We start from the raw sequence: 13,671 nt of genomic DNA on the forward strand, positions 1-13,671 counted from the left end.
ATCACCTGCTGGGAATACAGCCTGTGAATTTTTTTCCCAATACTGCCTCCCTGTCGGAGGGAGACGTTGGTAAAGCAGACTTCAGGAACTTGTGAGGGGAAGACGTCTCGAATTTCCAATGTACACCTGGGATACTACGTGTAGGATCCAGGAGTCCACTTGCGAGTGAGCCCACTGCGTGCTGAAACTCTTGAGATGACCCCCCCACCGCACCTGAGTCCGCTTGTATGGCCCCAGCGTCATGCTGCGGACTTGGCAGAAGCTGTGGAGGACTTCTGTTCCTGGGAATGGGCTGCCTGCTGCAGTCTTCTTCCCTTTCCTCTAACCCTGGGCAGATATGACTGGCCTTTTGCCCGCCTGCCTTTATGGGTACGAAAGGACTGAGACTGAAAAGACTGTCCTTTTCTGCCGAGATGTGACTTGGGGTAACAAAAGTGGATTTTCCAGCTGTTGCCATGGCCACCAGGTCCGATGGACCGCCCCTTTATACGGCAATACTTCCATGTGCCGTCTGAAATCTGCATCACCTGACCACTGTCATGTCTATAAACATCGTCTGGCAGATATGGACATCACATCTACTCTTGATGCCAGAATGCAAATATCCCTCTGCGCATCTCGCATATATAGAAATGCATCCTTAAAATGCTCAATAGTCAATAAAATAGTGTTCCTGTCAAGGGTATCAATATTTTCAGTCAGGAAATCCGACCAAGCCCCCCCAGCGCTGCACATCCAGGCTGAGGCGATTGCTGGTCGTAGTATAACACCAGTATGTGTGTATATACTTTTTAGGATATTTTTCAGCTTCCTATCAGCTGGCTCTTTGAGGGCGGCCGTATCTGGAGACGGTAACGCCACTTGTTTTTATAAGCGTGTGAGCGCCTTATCCACCCTAAGGTGTGTTTCCCAACTCGCCCTCACTTCTGGCGGGAAAGGGTATACCTCCAATAATTTTCTATCGGAGGAAACCCACGTATCATCACATACTTTAATTTATCTGATTCAGGAAAAACTACAAGTAGATTATTCCCACCCTACATAATACCCTTATTTGTGGTACTTGTAGTATCAGAAATATGTAACACCTCCTTCATTGCCCTTAACATGTAACGTGTGGCCCTAAAGGAAAATACGTTTGTTTCTTCACCGTCGACACTGAAGTCAGTGTCCGTGTCTGTGTCGACCAACTGAGGTAAATGGGCGTTTTTACAAGCCCCTGACGGTGTCCGAGACGCCTGGACAGGTACTAATTTGTTTGCCGGCCGTCTCATGTCGTCAACCGACCTTGCATCGTGTTGACATTATCACGTAATTCCTAAATAAGCCATCCATTCCGGTGTCGACTCCCTAGAGAGTGACATCACCAATACAGGCAATTTGCTCCGCCTCCTCACCAACATCGTCCTCCTACATGTCGACACACACGTACCGACACACAGCACACACACAGGGAATGCTCTGATAGAGGACAGGACCCCACTAGCCCTTTGGGGAGACAGAGGGAGAGTTTGCCAGCACACATCAAAAACGCTATAATTATACAGGGACAACCCCTTATACAAGTGTTTTCCCTTATAGCATTTTCACATATGTAATCATATCGCCAAATAAGTGCCCCCCCTCTCTGTTTTAACCCTGTTTCTGTAGTGCAGTGCAGGGGAGAGCCTGGGAGCCTTCCTCACAGCAGAGCTGAGCAGGAAAATGGCGCCGTGTGCTGAGGAGAATAGGCCCCGCCCCCTAAAACGGCGGGCTCTTCTCCCGGAGTTTGTGAGATCTGGCAGGGGTTAAATACATCCATATAGCCTCAAGGGCTATATGTGATGTATTTTTAGCCATAAAAAGGTATTATACATTGCTGCCCAGGGCGCCCCCCCAACGCCCTGCACCCTCCGTGACCGCTGGTATGAAGTGTGCTGACAACAATGGCGCACAGCTGCAGTGCGCTACCTTATGAAGACTGAAAGTCTTCTGCCGCCTGTTTCTGGACCTCTGGACCTCTTCAACTTCGGCATCTGCAAGGGGGGGTCGGCGGCACGGCTCCGGGACGAACCCCAGGGTGAGACCTGTGTTCCGACTCCCTCTGGAGCTAATGGTGTCCAGTAGCCTAAGAAGCAAATCCATCCTGCACGCAGGCGAGTTTACTTCTCTCCCCTAAGTCCCTCGTAGCAGTGAGCCTGTTGCCAGCAGGACTCACTGAAAATAAAAAACCTAACTTAAACTTTTATTCTAAGCAGCTCAGGAGAGCCACCTAGATTGCACCCTTCTCGGCCGGGCACAAAAATCTAACTGAGGCTTGGAGGAGGGTCATAGGGGGAGGAGCCAGTGCACACCACCTGATCCTAAAGCTTTTATTATTGTGCCCTGTCTCCTGCGGAGCCGCTAAACCCATTGGTCCTGACGGAGTCCCCAGCATCCACTTAGGACGTTAGAGAAACTATTGGTAGTTTTTTCTCCCCAAACATAATACCCTTTTTTGAGGTACCTGGGTTTATATCAGAAAGGTGTAATACCTCTTTCATTGCCTCAATCATGCCACAAATGGCCCTAGTGGACATTAAATTTGACTCATCGTCGTCGATACTTGCATCAGTATCCGTGTCGACATCTGTGTCTGCCATCTGAGGTAGTGGTCGTTTCAGGGCCCCTGACGGCCTTTGAATCGTCTGGGCAGGCACGAGCTGAGAAGCCGGCTGTCCCGCATTTGGCATGTCGTCAAATTTTTTATGTAAGGAGTCGACACTTGCACGTAATTCCTTCCATAAGTCCATCCACTCAGGTGTCTGCCCCGCAGGGGGTGACAACACATTTATAGGCATCTGCTCCGCCTCCACATAAGTCTCCTCATCAAACATGTCGACACAGCCGTACCGACACACCGCACACACACAGGGAATGCTCTTAAAGGAGACAGGACCCCACAAAAGCCCTTTGGGGAGACAGAGAGAGAGTATGCCAGCACACACCAGAGCGCTATAATAATGCAGGGACTAACTGAATTATGACCCTTTATAGCTGCTTATTGTATTAAACTGCGCCCAAATTTAGTGCCCCCCTCTCTTTTTTACCCTTTCTGTAGTGTAGACTGCAGGGGAGAGTCAGGGAGCTTCCTTCCAGCGGAACTGTGAGGGAATAATGGCGCCAGTGTGCTGAGGGAGATGGCTCCGCCCCTTTTTCGGCGGACTTTTCTCCCGCTTTTCTCTGTATTCTGGCAGGGGTAATTACCACATATATAGCCTCTGGGGCTATATATTGTGGTTATTTTGCCAGCCAAGGTGATATTATTGCTTCTCAGGGCGCCCGCCCCCCCCCAGCGCCCTGCACCCTCAGTGACCGGAGTGTGAAGTGTGTATGAGGAGCAATGGCGCACAGCTGCAGTGCTGTGCGCTACCTTGGTGAAGACTGAAGTCTTCTGCCGCCGATTTTCCGGACCATCTTCATGCTTCTGGCTCTGTAAGGGGGACGACGGCGCGGCTCCGGGAACGAACACCAAGGACGGGTCCTGCGGTCGATCCCACTGGAGCTAATGGTGTCCAGTAGCCTAATAAGCCCAAGCTAGCTGCAAGCAGGTAGGTTCGCTTCTTCTCCCCTTAGTCCCTCGATGCAGTGAGCCTGTTGCCAGCAGGTCTCACTGTAAAATAAAAAACCTAATTTAAAACTTTCTTTCTAGAAGCTCAGGAGAGCTCCTAGTGTGCAACCAGCTCGGGCCGGGCACAGAAATCTAACTGAGGTCTGGAGGAGGGGCATAGAGGGAGGAGCCAGTGCACACCAGATAGTACCAAATCATTCTTATAGAGTGCCCAGTCTCCTGCGGAGCCCGTCTATTCCCCATGGTCCTTACGGAGTCCCCAGCATCCACTAGGACGTCAGAGAAATTTTTTCCAAGTGAGAAACTTTATATCCACTTGCTGTAACGGTTCAAAAAATGAATACTGTAAGAAATCTAAAACCAGATTCAAGTCCCATGGCGCTGTAGGTGGAATGAATGGAGGCTGTACTCTGAGGACACCTTGTAGAAAAGTGTGTACCGATGGCAATAGAGCCAATCGTCTTTGAAAATAAATTGACAACGCAGATACCTGCACCTTTAGTGTAGATAAACGCAGTCCTCCATCTAACCCCGTCTGTAGAAATAACAAAAAGACGGGATAACTTGAAAGATGATGTCGGAAACTTCCAAACTTCACACCAACCTATATAGGCACGCCAAATTCTGTAATAATGAGCTGCCGTAACCGGCTTCCTAGCTCGCAACATGGTTGGTATCACCGATACTGGAATGCCCTCTCTTCTTAAGAGGGCGGTCTCAACAGCCACCCCGTGAAACGCAGCCGCGCTAAATCGGGGTAAAGGAACGGACCCTGTTGTAACAGGTCTGGACGTAGTGGGAGCGGCCAAGGATCGTCTGCGAGTAGTCCGCGGAGATCCGAGAACCAAGCTCTCCGAGGCCAATGAGGCGCCACTAGTATGACTGTGACAGACTCTCTTTTGATCCGTTTTAGCACCAGAGGGAGCAGCGGAAATGGTGGAAACAGATACACGAGGCTGTACGACCACGCGACGGTGAGAGCATCCACCGCCACTGCCTTTGGATCTCTCGTTCTGGACACATACTGGAGCGTTTGGTGATTGTGGCGAGACGCCATCAGGTCCACCTGAGGGTAACCCCACCGCTGAACCAACATGTGAAACACTTCTGGATTTAATGCCCATTCTCCTGGATGAAAATCCCGACGGCTGAGATAATCCGCCTCCCAGTTGTCCACTCCCGGAATGAACACTGCCGACAATATCACCTGGTTGTATTCCGCCCAATTTAGGATTCGAGCTACTTCCCGCATTGCCATGCGGCTTCGCGTTCCTCCTCGTTTGTTGATGTATGCGACTGCCGTCGCATTGTCTGACTGCACCTGGACAGTCAGAGACCGAAGCATGTGCACTGCTTGTCGTAGCGCATTGTAAATTGCGTAGAGTTCCAGGACATTTATAGACAGCAATCTTTCGTGATCCGCCCAGAGACCCTGGAGATGACAATTTTGAACTACAGCTCCCCAAACTATGAGACTTGCGTCCGTCGTTAGAATTATCCAATTCCAGCCGCCGAAAAGTTTCCCTGCGGTTAAATTGTGTGCCGTGAGCCACCAGAGCAGAGACACCCTTGCCCTTGGCGACAACCTCACCCTGTGGTGAATCTGCAGATGCGAGCCCGACCACTGTGCGAGCACATCCAGTTGAAATGGACGCGAGTGAAATCGTCCGAACTGAAGCGCTTCGAAAGCCGCCACCATTGTTCCTAAGAGGTGAATGCACAAATGTACCGAGACTGTGCGTGGCTTGAGCACTAATTGTACCAGATGGCAAATAATCTGTACTTTCTGTTGTGGTAGGTACATTCTTTGATTGACCGTATCGAAAATCATACCTAGGAATTAAAGGCGTTGAGACGGAATTAGATGTGATTTCTTGAAGTTGATAATCCAATCGTGGTGAACCAGTACATTGTACGTTAGCAGCGCACGTTGGAGAAGTATCTGTTGAGACGGGGCTTTGATGAGCAGATCGTCCAAATACAGGACTATTGTCACTCCCAGGGATCTGAGATGAGCTATCATCACAGACATCACTTTGGTGAATACCCGAGGCGCTGACGATAGGCCAAACGGTAGAGCCTGAAACTGGTAATGGTTCTGGCGTATTGCAAACCGCAAGATCCTCTGATGAGGCTGCCAAATCGGAATGTGTAAGTACGCATCCTTGAGATCATGAACTCCTTTGGCTCTAAACTTGCAATCACTGAGCGCAGAGATTCCATCTTGAATCTGTAGTAAGTTACGTACTGATTGAGACCCTTTAAATTCAATATAGGCCTGACTGAGCCATCCGGCTTCGGTACCACAAACAGACTGGAATAATAACCCTGACCCTGTTTGTGTACAGGGACCGGAATCAAAACTGCCGAATCCAGTAGGGACTGAATGGCAATTTGCAGAACCGTACTCTTGTCGTCCGACAGAGGCAATCCTGTCTTGAAAAACCTTTTAACACTAAATTGCGGATCCACCCATCTGCGGATGTCTGGAACCACGCCAAATTGAACGTCTGAAGGCGTGCTCCCACAATCGGAGAACCGAGATGGGCTGGTAGCCCGTCATGCCACTGGCTTGTCGGTAACCTTAGCGTCCTGACGACTTGTGTTGGTTTGTTGGAAACCACGTCCACGACCACGTCTACCAGGCGTGGCTGTTTCTCTGCCACGTCCGCGAAAGGACTGCGGTCTAAAGGATTTGAATGAAGGTCCAGAGTACCTCCTTCTTAGTACCGGTGGAGGCAATGGTAAGAAAACCGACTTTCCACCCGTAGCCTCAGAAATCCATGTGTCCAATTCAGGACCAAACAACTTCTTGCCATCGTAAGGTAACGCCTCTATACCTCGTTTGACCTCTGCCTCCGCTTGCCAAGAACGCAGCCAGAGTGCTCGTCGTGCCGTAACTAGCGACGATGAAATACGAGAAGTGAGCTGACAGACATCAGTAGAAGCTGTACAGAGATACTCCGCAGGCTCACACATTTGATCAGCAAGAAGTAGAAGGTGTTCGTCATGGAGGGCAGACTTAAGTTCTGTTATCCATACTATGAGCGCCTGATACCACTTTTACACTCGCACTCCCGGGTCACTCCCGGGATGCTTCCCGGGATGCATTCCCGGGACTGACCCCTTTCACACTGCATTAAGACCTGGGATCGACCCGGGACAGCCCCATTTACACTGATCCCGGGATATCCCTGCAAATGCATTAGTATGTCATTAGAAATGGCCTTGGGCTCAGAAAAGATGACATCAGCTTTTCTGAGCCCAAGAAAGCTCCAATCCAAGTCCTTTTAACAGTCCCGGGATAGTGAATCCCGGGACGGACCCTTTCACACTACACAGCTTCCCGGGACGGTCCCGGGTTCAACCCTGCTTTTGACCTGGGATGAAATCCCGGGATGCTCGTCCCGGGAAATTGTCCATGTACCCATTTATACCCCTTTTACACTCGCAGGAAAATCCCGGGATATTGCACGTGAACGCGCATCATCCCGGGATTCTTCTCAGTGTAAATGGGTACATGGACAATTTCCCGGGACGAGCATCCCGGGATTTCATCCCAGGTCAAAAGCAGGGTTGAACCCGGGACCGTCCCGGGAAGCTGTGTAGTGTGAAAGGGTCCGTCCCGGGATTCACTATCCCGGGACTGTTAAAAGGACTTGGATTGGAGCTTTCTTGGGCTCAGAAAAGCTGATGTCATCTTTTCTGAGCCCAAGGCCATTTCTAATGACATACTAATGCATTTGCAGGGATATCCCGGGATCAGTGTAAATGGGGCTGTCCCGGGTCGATCCCAGGTCTTAATGCAGTGTGAAAGGGGTCAGTCCCGGGAAAGCATCCCGGGATGCATCCCGGGAAGCATCCCGGGAGTGCGAGTGTAAAAGTGGTATTACACTGAGAAGAATCCCGGGATGATGCGCGTTCACGTGCAATATCCCGGGATTTTCCTGCGAGTGTAAAAGGGGTATTAGTGACCCAGATACCAACCAAGCCAGGTCTCAGCAGCACTCCTGCTGCTACATACATGGACTTTAGCATAGTTTCTATTTTGCGATATGAAGGGTCTTTAAGCGTAGTAGCCGCTGGCACTGGTATGGTTAATTTCTTCGTAAGCTTCGACACTGACGAATCAACTATAGGTGGATTCTCCCATGTACATGTCACAGAGTCTGGAAACGGGTAACTAGACTTAAATCTGCGAGGTATAGAAAACAGTTTATCTGGAATCTGTCGAGTTTCTACTAACATCTTATTAAGAGACTCCGACACAGGAAAACTTATTGGAGTTCTCTGTCGTTTAGTAAATACGACCTGATCATTTGTGAGAGGCTCCTCAGTTTCTGTAAACTTCAGAGACTGACGCACCGCTCTGATGAGATTATCAATTCCTGAGCTGTTAAAATCCTCACTATCTGACTCCACTTCGCCCTCCTCACCCTCATCTTGTGCCGTGAGGTCTGGCATGGAATCGTCAGAATGCAACATAGCAGAAACTGGTAAATCATAACACATATGAAATTTATCCCGTCTACCCAAAATGGATTTGGACCTTTCGCAAGGCTGAGACCCCTCTGGTAGTTCTGGCGGTCTGACTCTAGACTCAGATCTTGCCGTTTCCCGCTCCTGTCGAGCGGCGGTCAATTCTGATTGCAAGCCAGCCAGTACATTGGCTAGCATTTCCCATGGAGGGTCCGGGGGAGGAAATTGTCTTTAAAACCGGAGCAGAATGTTTATTCGGAACCGAATCCACAAAACATACTGTACATGTGTGGTAGATCCATCCAGTAACACACTGCTACAGACTTTGCAATTATGCTTTTTAGTTTTTGCTGGTGCCTTACTCATTATGGCGACAGACAATACAATACACAAAACACAGACACTTGCACGACTCAGTAAAATAGTACCAAGGTGTGATATTATATATATATATATATATATATATATATATATATATATCTGGCCAAGTGCAGTACACGTGGCCAGTACTATGAAATGTGATCCCAAATTCCCACTAACCCCTGCGCCTCCGGTGGAGTAGAGATGTAGTACTGGAACGTTCTGGAATCACAACAGGAAGACACAGGAAGCATGGTTAGAAATGGCTGCCATGCTTACCCATATAATCACAGTGCAGGTTAAAGTGACATTTATATGAAATCCTGTGTAATTAACCCTGCAGCCTAGCATACTGCTGTTGCTGCAGGTTTTCCCTCTCATGCCGCTGATTCGGTTACATAATCACAGTATAATTCCCCCCCTCCCCCCTGCATGCTCCGTTGCGGATGCAGTGCGGGCGGGCAGCGCAGCGTGTGGGGCCGCCAGCGGTAGCCGGGTAGCGGGACGTGCAGGAACTGAGAGCGGGGAGCGCGTCTTGAAGCTCTGTGAACAGCGGCCGTGCAGCTGTGGGGGCCAGAGCAGCGGCCGGAGCAGCGGCGGCGTCTGCAGAGGGATCCCGGCGTCAGTCAAACAATGTCCCCACACAGCGGGGCGGCAGCGGAAGCTGACCGCCCCGTTCAACATACCTTGACTCCTCCTGCTTGTGGTGAGGCTCCGACGGGGCTTCTCTGCAAGCGCCGGCCAGCCTGTGCAGGAGGATCTGTTTGGCTGTGAGGGTGCTCATTCAGTGAGGACCGACACGCCACAGCTGCTATTAGCAGCTTGCACTATCCCTGACCCTGCCTTTTGGAAGGGGGAAAGGGATGTGTATGAAAAAAGAAAGTCACTTAAAACAAAAAATATTCAAAAAAATCGTGGACCCAGCCACATTGACCTGTTGCTACTTCGAGCACAGAAAAAACACTGAGGTACTCGGGGATATGGAGGGGTGGAGTGTTCTAAATTTAAATATTCAGTGCCCTGTTTCCTACGGAAGCCGTCCATATCCCAAGAGTACTCCAGTGACCCCTAGTGGATGAAAAAGAAACATAATTACCGCCATCACCTTCGTGAAGACCCTCTGAGCTGTGGAGAGGCCGAAGGGCAGTGTCTGGAATTGGTAGTGGTCGTTCAACAGGTTAAACCAGAGGTAAGCCTGATGGGGTGGCCAAATCGGGATATGAAGATAGGAGTATTTTATATCCAGAGATACCATGAACGCCCGTTCTTCCAGACCAGAGGTCACTGCTCGCAAGGATTCCATCTTGAACTTGAAGACCTTTAGGTAAGGGTTCAAAGATTTTAAGATTCAAAATGGGCCTTACCGAGCCGTCCGGCTTTGGTACCACAAATAGGTTGGAGTAGTAACCCTCGCCTCTGTGTACTAGTACTTAACATAAATAATTATTTAGAGCGGCTATCACAGATTGACAGCATATGTTTATTTGACATCTCTTCGCTGTCTCATTTTCAATCGATACTTATCTTCAAGTACTCAACATGGGTGTCATGTTCACAGAACGTTTTGCTAAACATCCCAAGACTGAAAAGTGATTGCTCTCGAGACTCAGATTATGTATGTTCATTCGGGATTTTGCACCTTAAAAAGAATCTTACTCCACAACTGGAGCGCTGCACTTATCTCAGCTATACCTCATGAGTTCAAACATGAAAACATATTGCTAAGTGTAGCATTTGCTTTAGACTACTAATGCCCTGTTTTTTTCTGTTGCTCCTAACGTATTGATGGCTCTAAGCTGGAGAAATTAGAGGCTGCAGGGCAAAGCAGAAGAGGACTTCAGAGTTTGTGGTTATTAGTGATTGACAAGTGGAATGTTTACCCAAGCCAGATGTCATGGGTGTGGTATGATTGGTTGGTTGGTTGGTTGATTGATTGCTATCATGTCAACATACTCAGCATGACAACATTCATGTCTACCCAGAATACATGTCAACATGATAGAATGTCCCTGGTAACCAAGGAGTTACTTACCTGGTCTCCAGATGCTCCAGTGAGGCTTCTGAATCCCAGCAGTCACGTGACTATCACTTGTATCAGAGACCTCTGAGGGAGTGGCAGTTTTGGTAAGTATTTTAAAACTATTCCTAACCCTCCCCCTAGTGCCCAATTCTAACACCCCACCCCTCCCCCACAGAATAACCCTAGCTGCCATCATCCTCAGAATGTCAACATTTTAATATTCTCTGGATGTCAACATTGTGCCTGTCTACATGTTGACATTATAAATGTCAACATGGTCACTGCCGACCATGTGACTGGACCTCAATGATTGCACATCATGACGCATTTAATGGACCATCACATTATGGCTACATTATTATCCCCACACTTGGAATAAGTCACTGCCAGTCTCAATGATATGCAGAAGGTCAAGTTAGACAGCGCTGTAATATACCAGTCATTCCAAGAATTGAGAGATAAAAAGGAACAAGGTACAGCGAAAGCTGCCAAAGCAGATGGGGCCAAGAGTAGCTGTGATATCACAGAGACATTTTAGGACCATATAGATACACAAGGAGAACTTCTCTAAATCTACAGAAATACAAGGAAGAGAAAATTGAAATATTTTTCATACGTGGTGCACCAAAGGACTTATAATACACTACAATCACATAACATATAGTACTGTATAATACCAAAACCCAAGAGGTATAGACTCAAATTTAATTACAGATTATACCCACATGAATGGATACATAGAGAAAAAGTCGACGTTATTAATCAACTCAGACAAGATGTGAAGGGAAAAAAAAAAAAAAAAAACAACACAGACACTTGCCTTAAACGTGCCATTTTCATACTTCATAAAAGAGACCAGAAAAATGTCCACAGGCAGCAGCGCAGAGGTGATCAGAGCAATAGCTAGCGAAAAGATTGCTGTAATAGTAGAAATCACTTCACTTTCCCGACGACTTTGGTATTTTCGGACGTAAACCCAGCAAAAAGCAAAAATGGCCTGAAACAGAAAATATAATTAAAAAAAAAAAAAAAAAAATGTATAGCACCATTAAATCTCAACTATTATATAACACAACACAACTATAAAGAAAAAACAATAAGTAGCGGATAAACTGCTGATAGGATTCTCAAATCATAAAGTGTATAATTTATTTATATCCATCATACTTAAAATGTATCAGTATCACATAAATTTGTTTGACATTCTGGTCTTAAGACTGAGCTCTACAGCTAACAAAGGAGGCAATTCAATTATACAGGGCACCCCCTGCTGGTCGTCTATTCGAATAGGTGCCCGACTAAGAAAACAGGATTTTAATTACCTACCGGTAAATCCTTTTCTCGTAGTCCATAGAGGATACTGGGGTCCTTTTAGTACCATGGGGTATAGACGGGTCCCTTGGGAGCCATGGGCACTTTAAGAGTTTTATAATGTGGGCTGGCTCCTCCCTCTATGCCTCTCCTACTAGACTCAGTCTAGAAACTGTGCCAGAGTTGACGGACATACTTCGAGAGAAGGATAGATAAGAATAGTGGTGAGAGTCTGTAGCAGCACACATAGCAAGAGGAAAGCCAAGCTAACCAAACTTAGAACAGGAACAGCTGATCCAACATTACTTAACCAAGTAACAGTGCAGGAAGAACGAAGCACTGGGCGGGTGCCCAGTATCCTCTACTGACTACGAGAAAAGGATTTACTGGTAGGTAATTAAAATCCTATTTTCGCTTACGTCCTAGAGAATACTGGGGTTCGTTTAGTGCCATGGGGATGTACCAAAGCTCCCAAACTGGGTGGGAGAGTGCCGAGGTTCCTGCAGAACTGATTGGCCTCTGAGGACATTCAGTTTGTTCAAAGTATCGAACTTGTAGAACTTTGCAAACATGTTTGACCCTGACCAAGTTGCTGCTCGGCAGAGCTGTAAAGCCGAGACACCCCGGGGAGCCGCCCAGGAAGAACCCACTGACCTATTAGAGAAGGCCTGTACAGATTTTGGACATGGCAAACTTGCCGTGGAATAAGCACGCTGGATAGTAAGTGTGATCCAGCGTGCAATTGTCTGCTTTGAAGCAGGACACCCAATCGTATTAGGATCATAAAGAACAAACAGCGAGTACATCTGTCTGTGACGAGCTGTTCTTTTCACATACACCTACAAAGCCCTCACCACATCCAAAGACTTTGAAGTAGCAGAGGTGTCGGTGACAACCAAGACCACAATAGGTTGGTTGATGTGAAACGCAGACACCACCTTAGGAAGAAATTGCTGACAAGTTCTGAGTTTAGCTCTGTCCTCATGGAAATTTAAATAGGGACTTTTCTGAGACAAAGCCCCCAGCTCCGACACACATCTTGCTGAAGCCAAGGCCAACAGTGTGACTGTCTTCCACGTAAAAATGTTTACGTCCACCTCCTGTAACGGCTCAAACCTGTCCGATTGGAGGAAATGCAGCACAACATCGAGATCCCAAGATGCCGTGGGATGCACAAAGGGAGGTTGCATGTATAGAACACCTATCAAAAAATAAGATTTTACTCACCGGTAAATCTATTTCTCGTAGTCCGTAGTGGATGCTGGGAACTCCGTAAGGACCATGGGGAATAGACGGGCTCCGCAGGAGACTGGGCACTCTAAAAGAAAGATTAGGTACTATCTGGTGTGCACTGGCTCCTCCCACTATGACCCTCCTCCAGACCTCAGTTAGGATACTGTGCCCGGAAGAGCTGACACAATAAGGAAGGATTTTGAATCCCGGGTAAGACTCATACCAGCCACACCGTATAACTCGTGGTACTATACCCAGTTAACAGTATGAAATATAACGGAGCCTCTCAACAGATGGCTCAACAATAACCCTTAGTTAGGCAATAACTATATACAAGTATTGCAGACAATCCGCACTTGGGATGGGCGCCCAGCATCCACTACGGACTACGAGAAATAGATTTACCGGTGAGTAAAATCTTATTTTCTCTGACGTCCTAGTGGATGCTGGGAACTCCGTAAGGACCATGGGGATTATACCAAAGCTCCCAAACGGGCGGGAGAGTGCGGATGACTGCAGCACCGAATGAGAGAACTCAAGGTCCTCCTCAGCCAGGGTATCAAATTTGTAGAATTTAGCAAACGTGTTTGCCCCTGACCAAGTTGCAGCTCGGCAAAGTTGTAAGCCGAGACCCCTCGGGTAGCCGCCCAAGATGAGCCCACTTCCCTCGTGGAATGGG

The 13,671-nt window shown here is 48.0% G+C and overlaps 1 protein-coding gene across 1 annotated transcript in view; it reads right to left on the bottom strand.

The window, feature by feature from the left end:
- Positions 1-13,671, bottom strand: part of LMBRD1 (LMBR1 domain containing 1) — a 677,250-nt gene that overhangs the window by 651,135 nt on the left and 12,444 nt on the right. Inside the window, exon 2 of the mRNA XM_063916757.1 lies at positions 11,269-11,445. Coding sequence (XP_063772827.1) covers positions 11,269-11,445 — 177 coding nt within the window. The remainder of the gene's footprint in view (positions 1-11,268; positions 11,446-13,671) is intronic.

This window comes from Pseudophryne corroboree, chromosome 4 (assembly GCF_028390025.1).
Source record: "Pseudophryne corroboree isolate aPseCor3 chromosome 4, aPseCor3.hap2, whole genome shotgun sequence".
Classification (NCBI taxonomy): Eukaryota; Metazoa; Chordata; class Amphibia; order Anura; family Myobatrachidae; genus Pseudophryne; species Pseudophryne corroboree.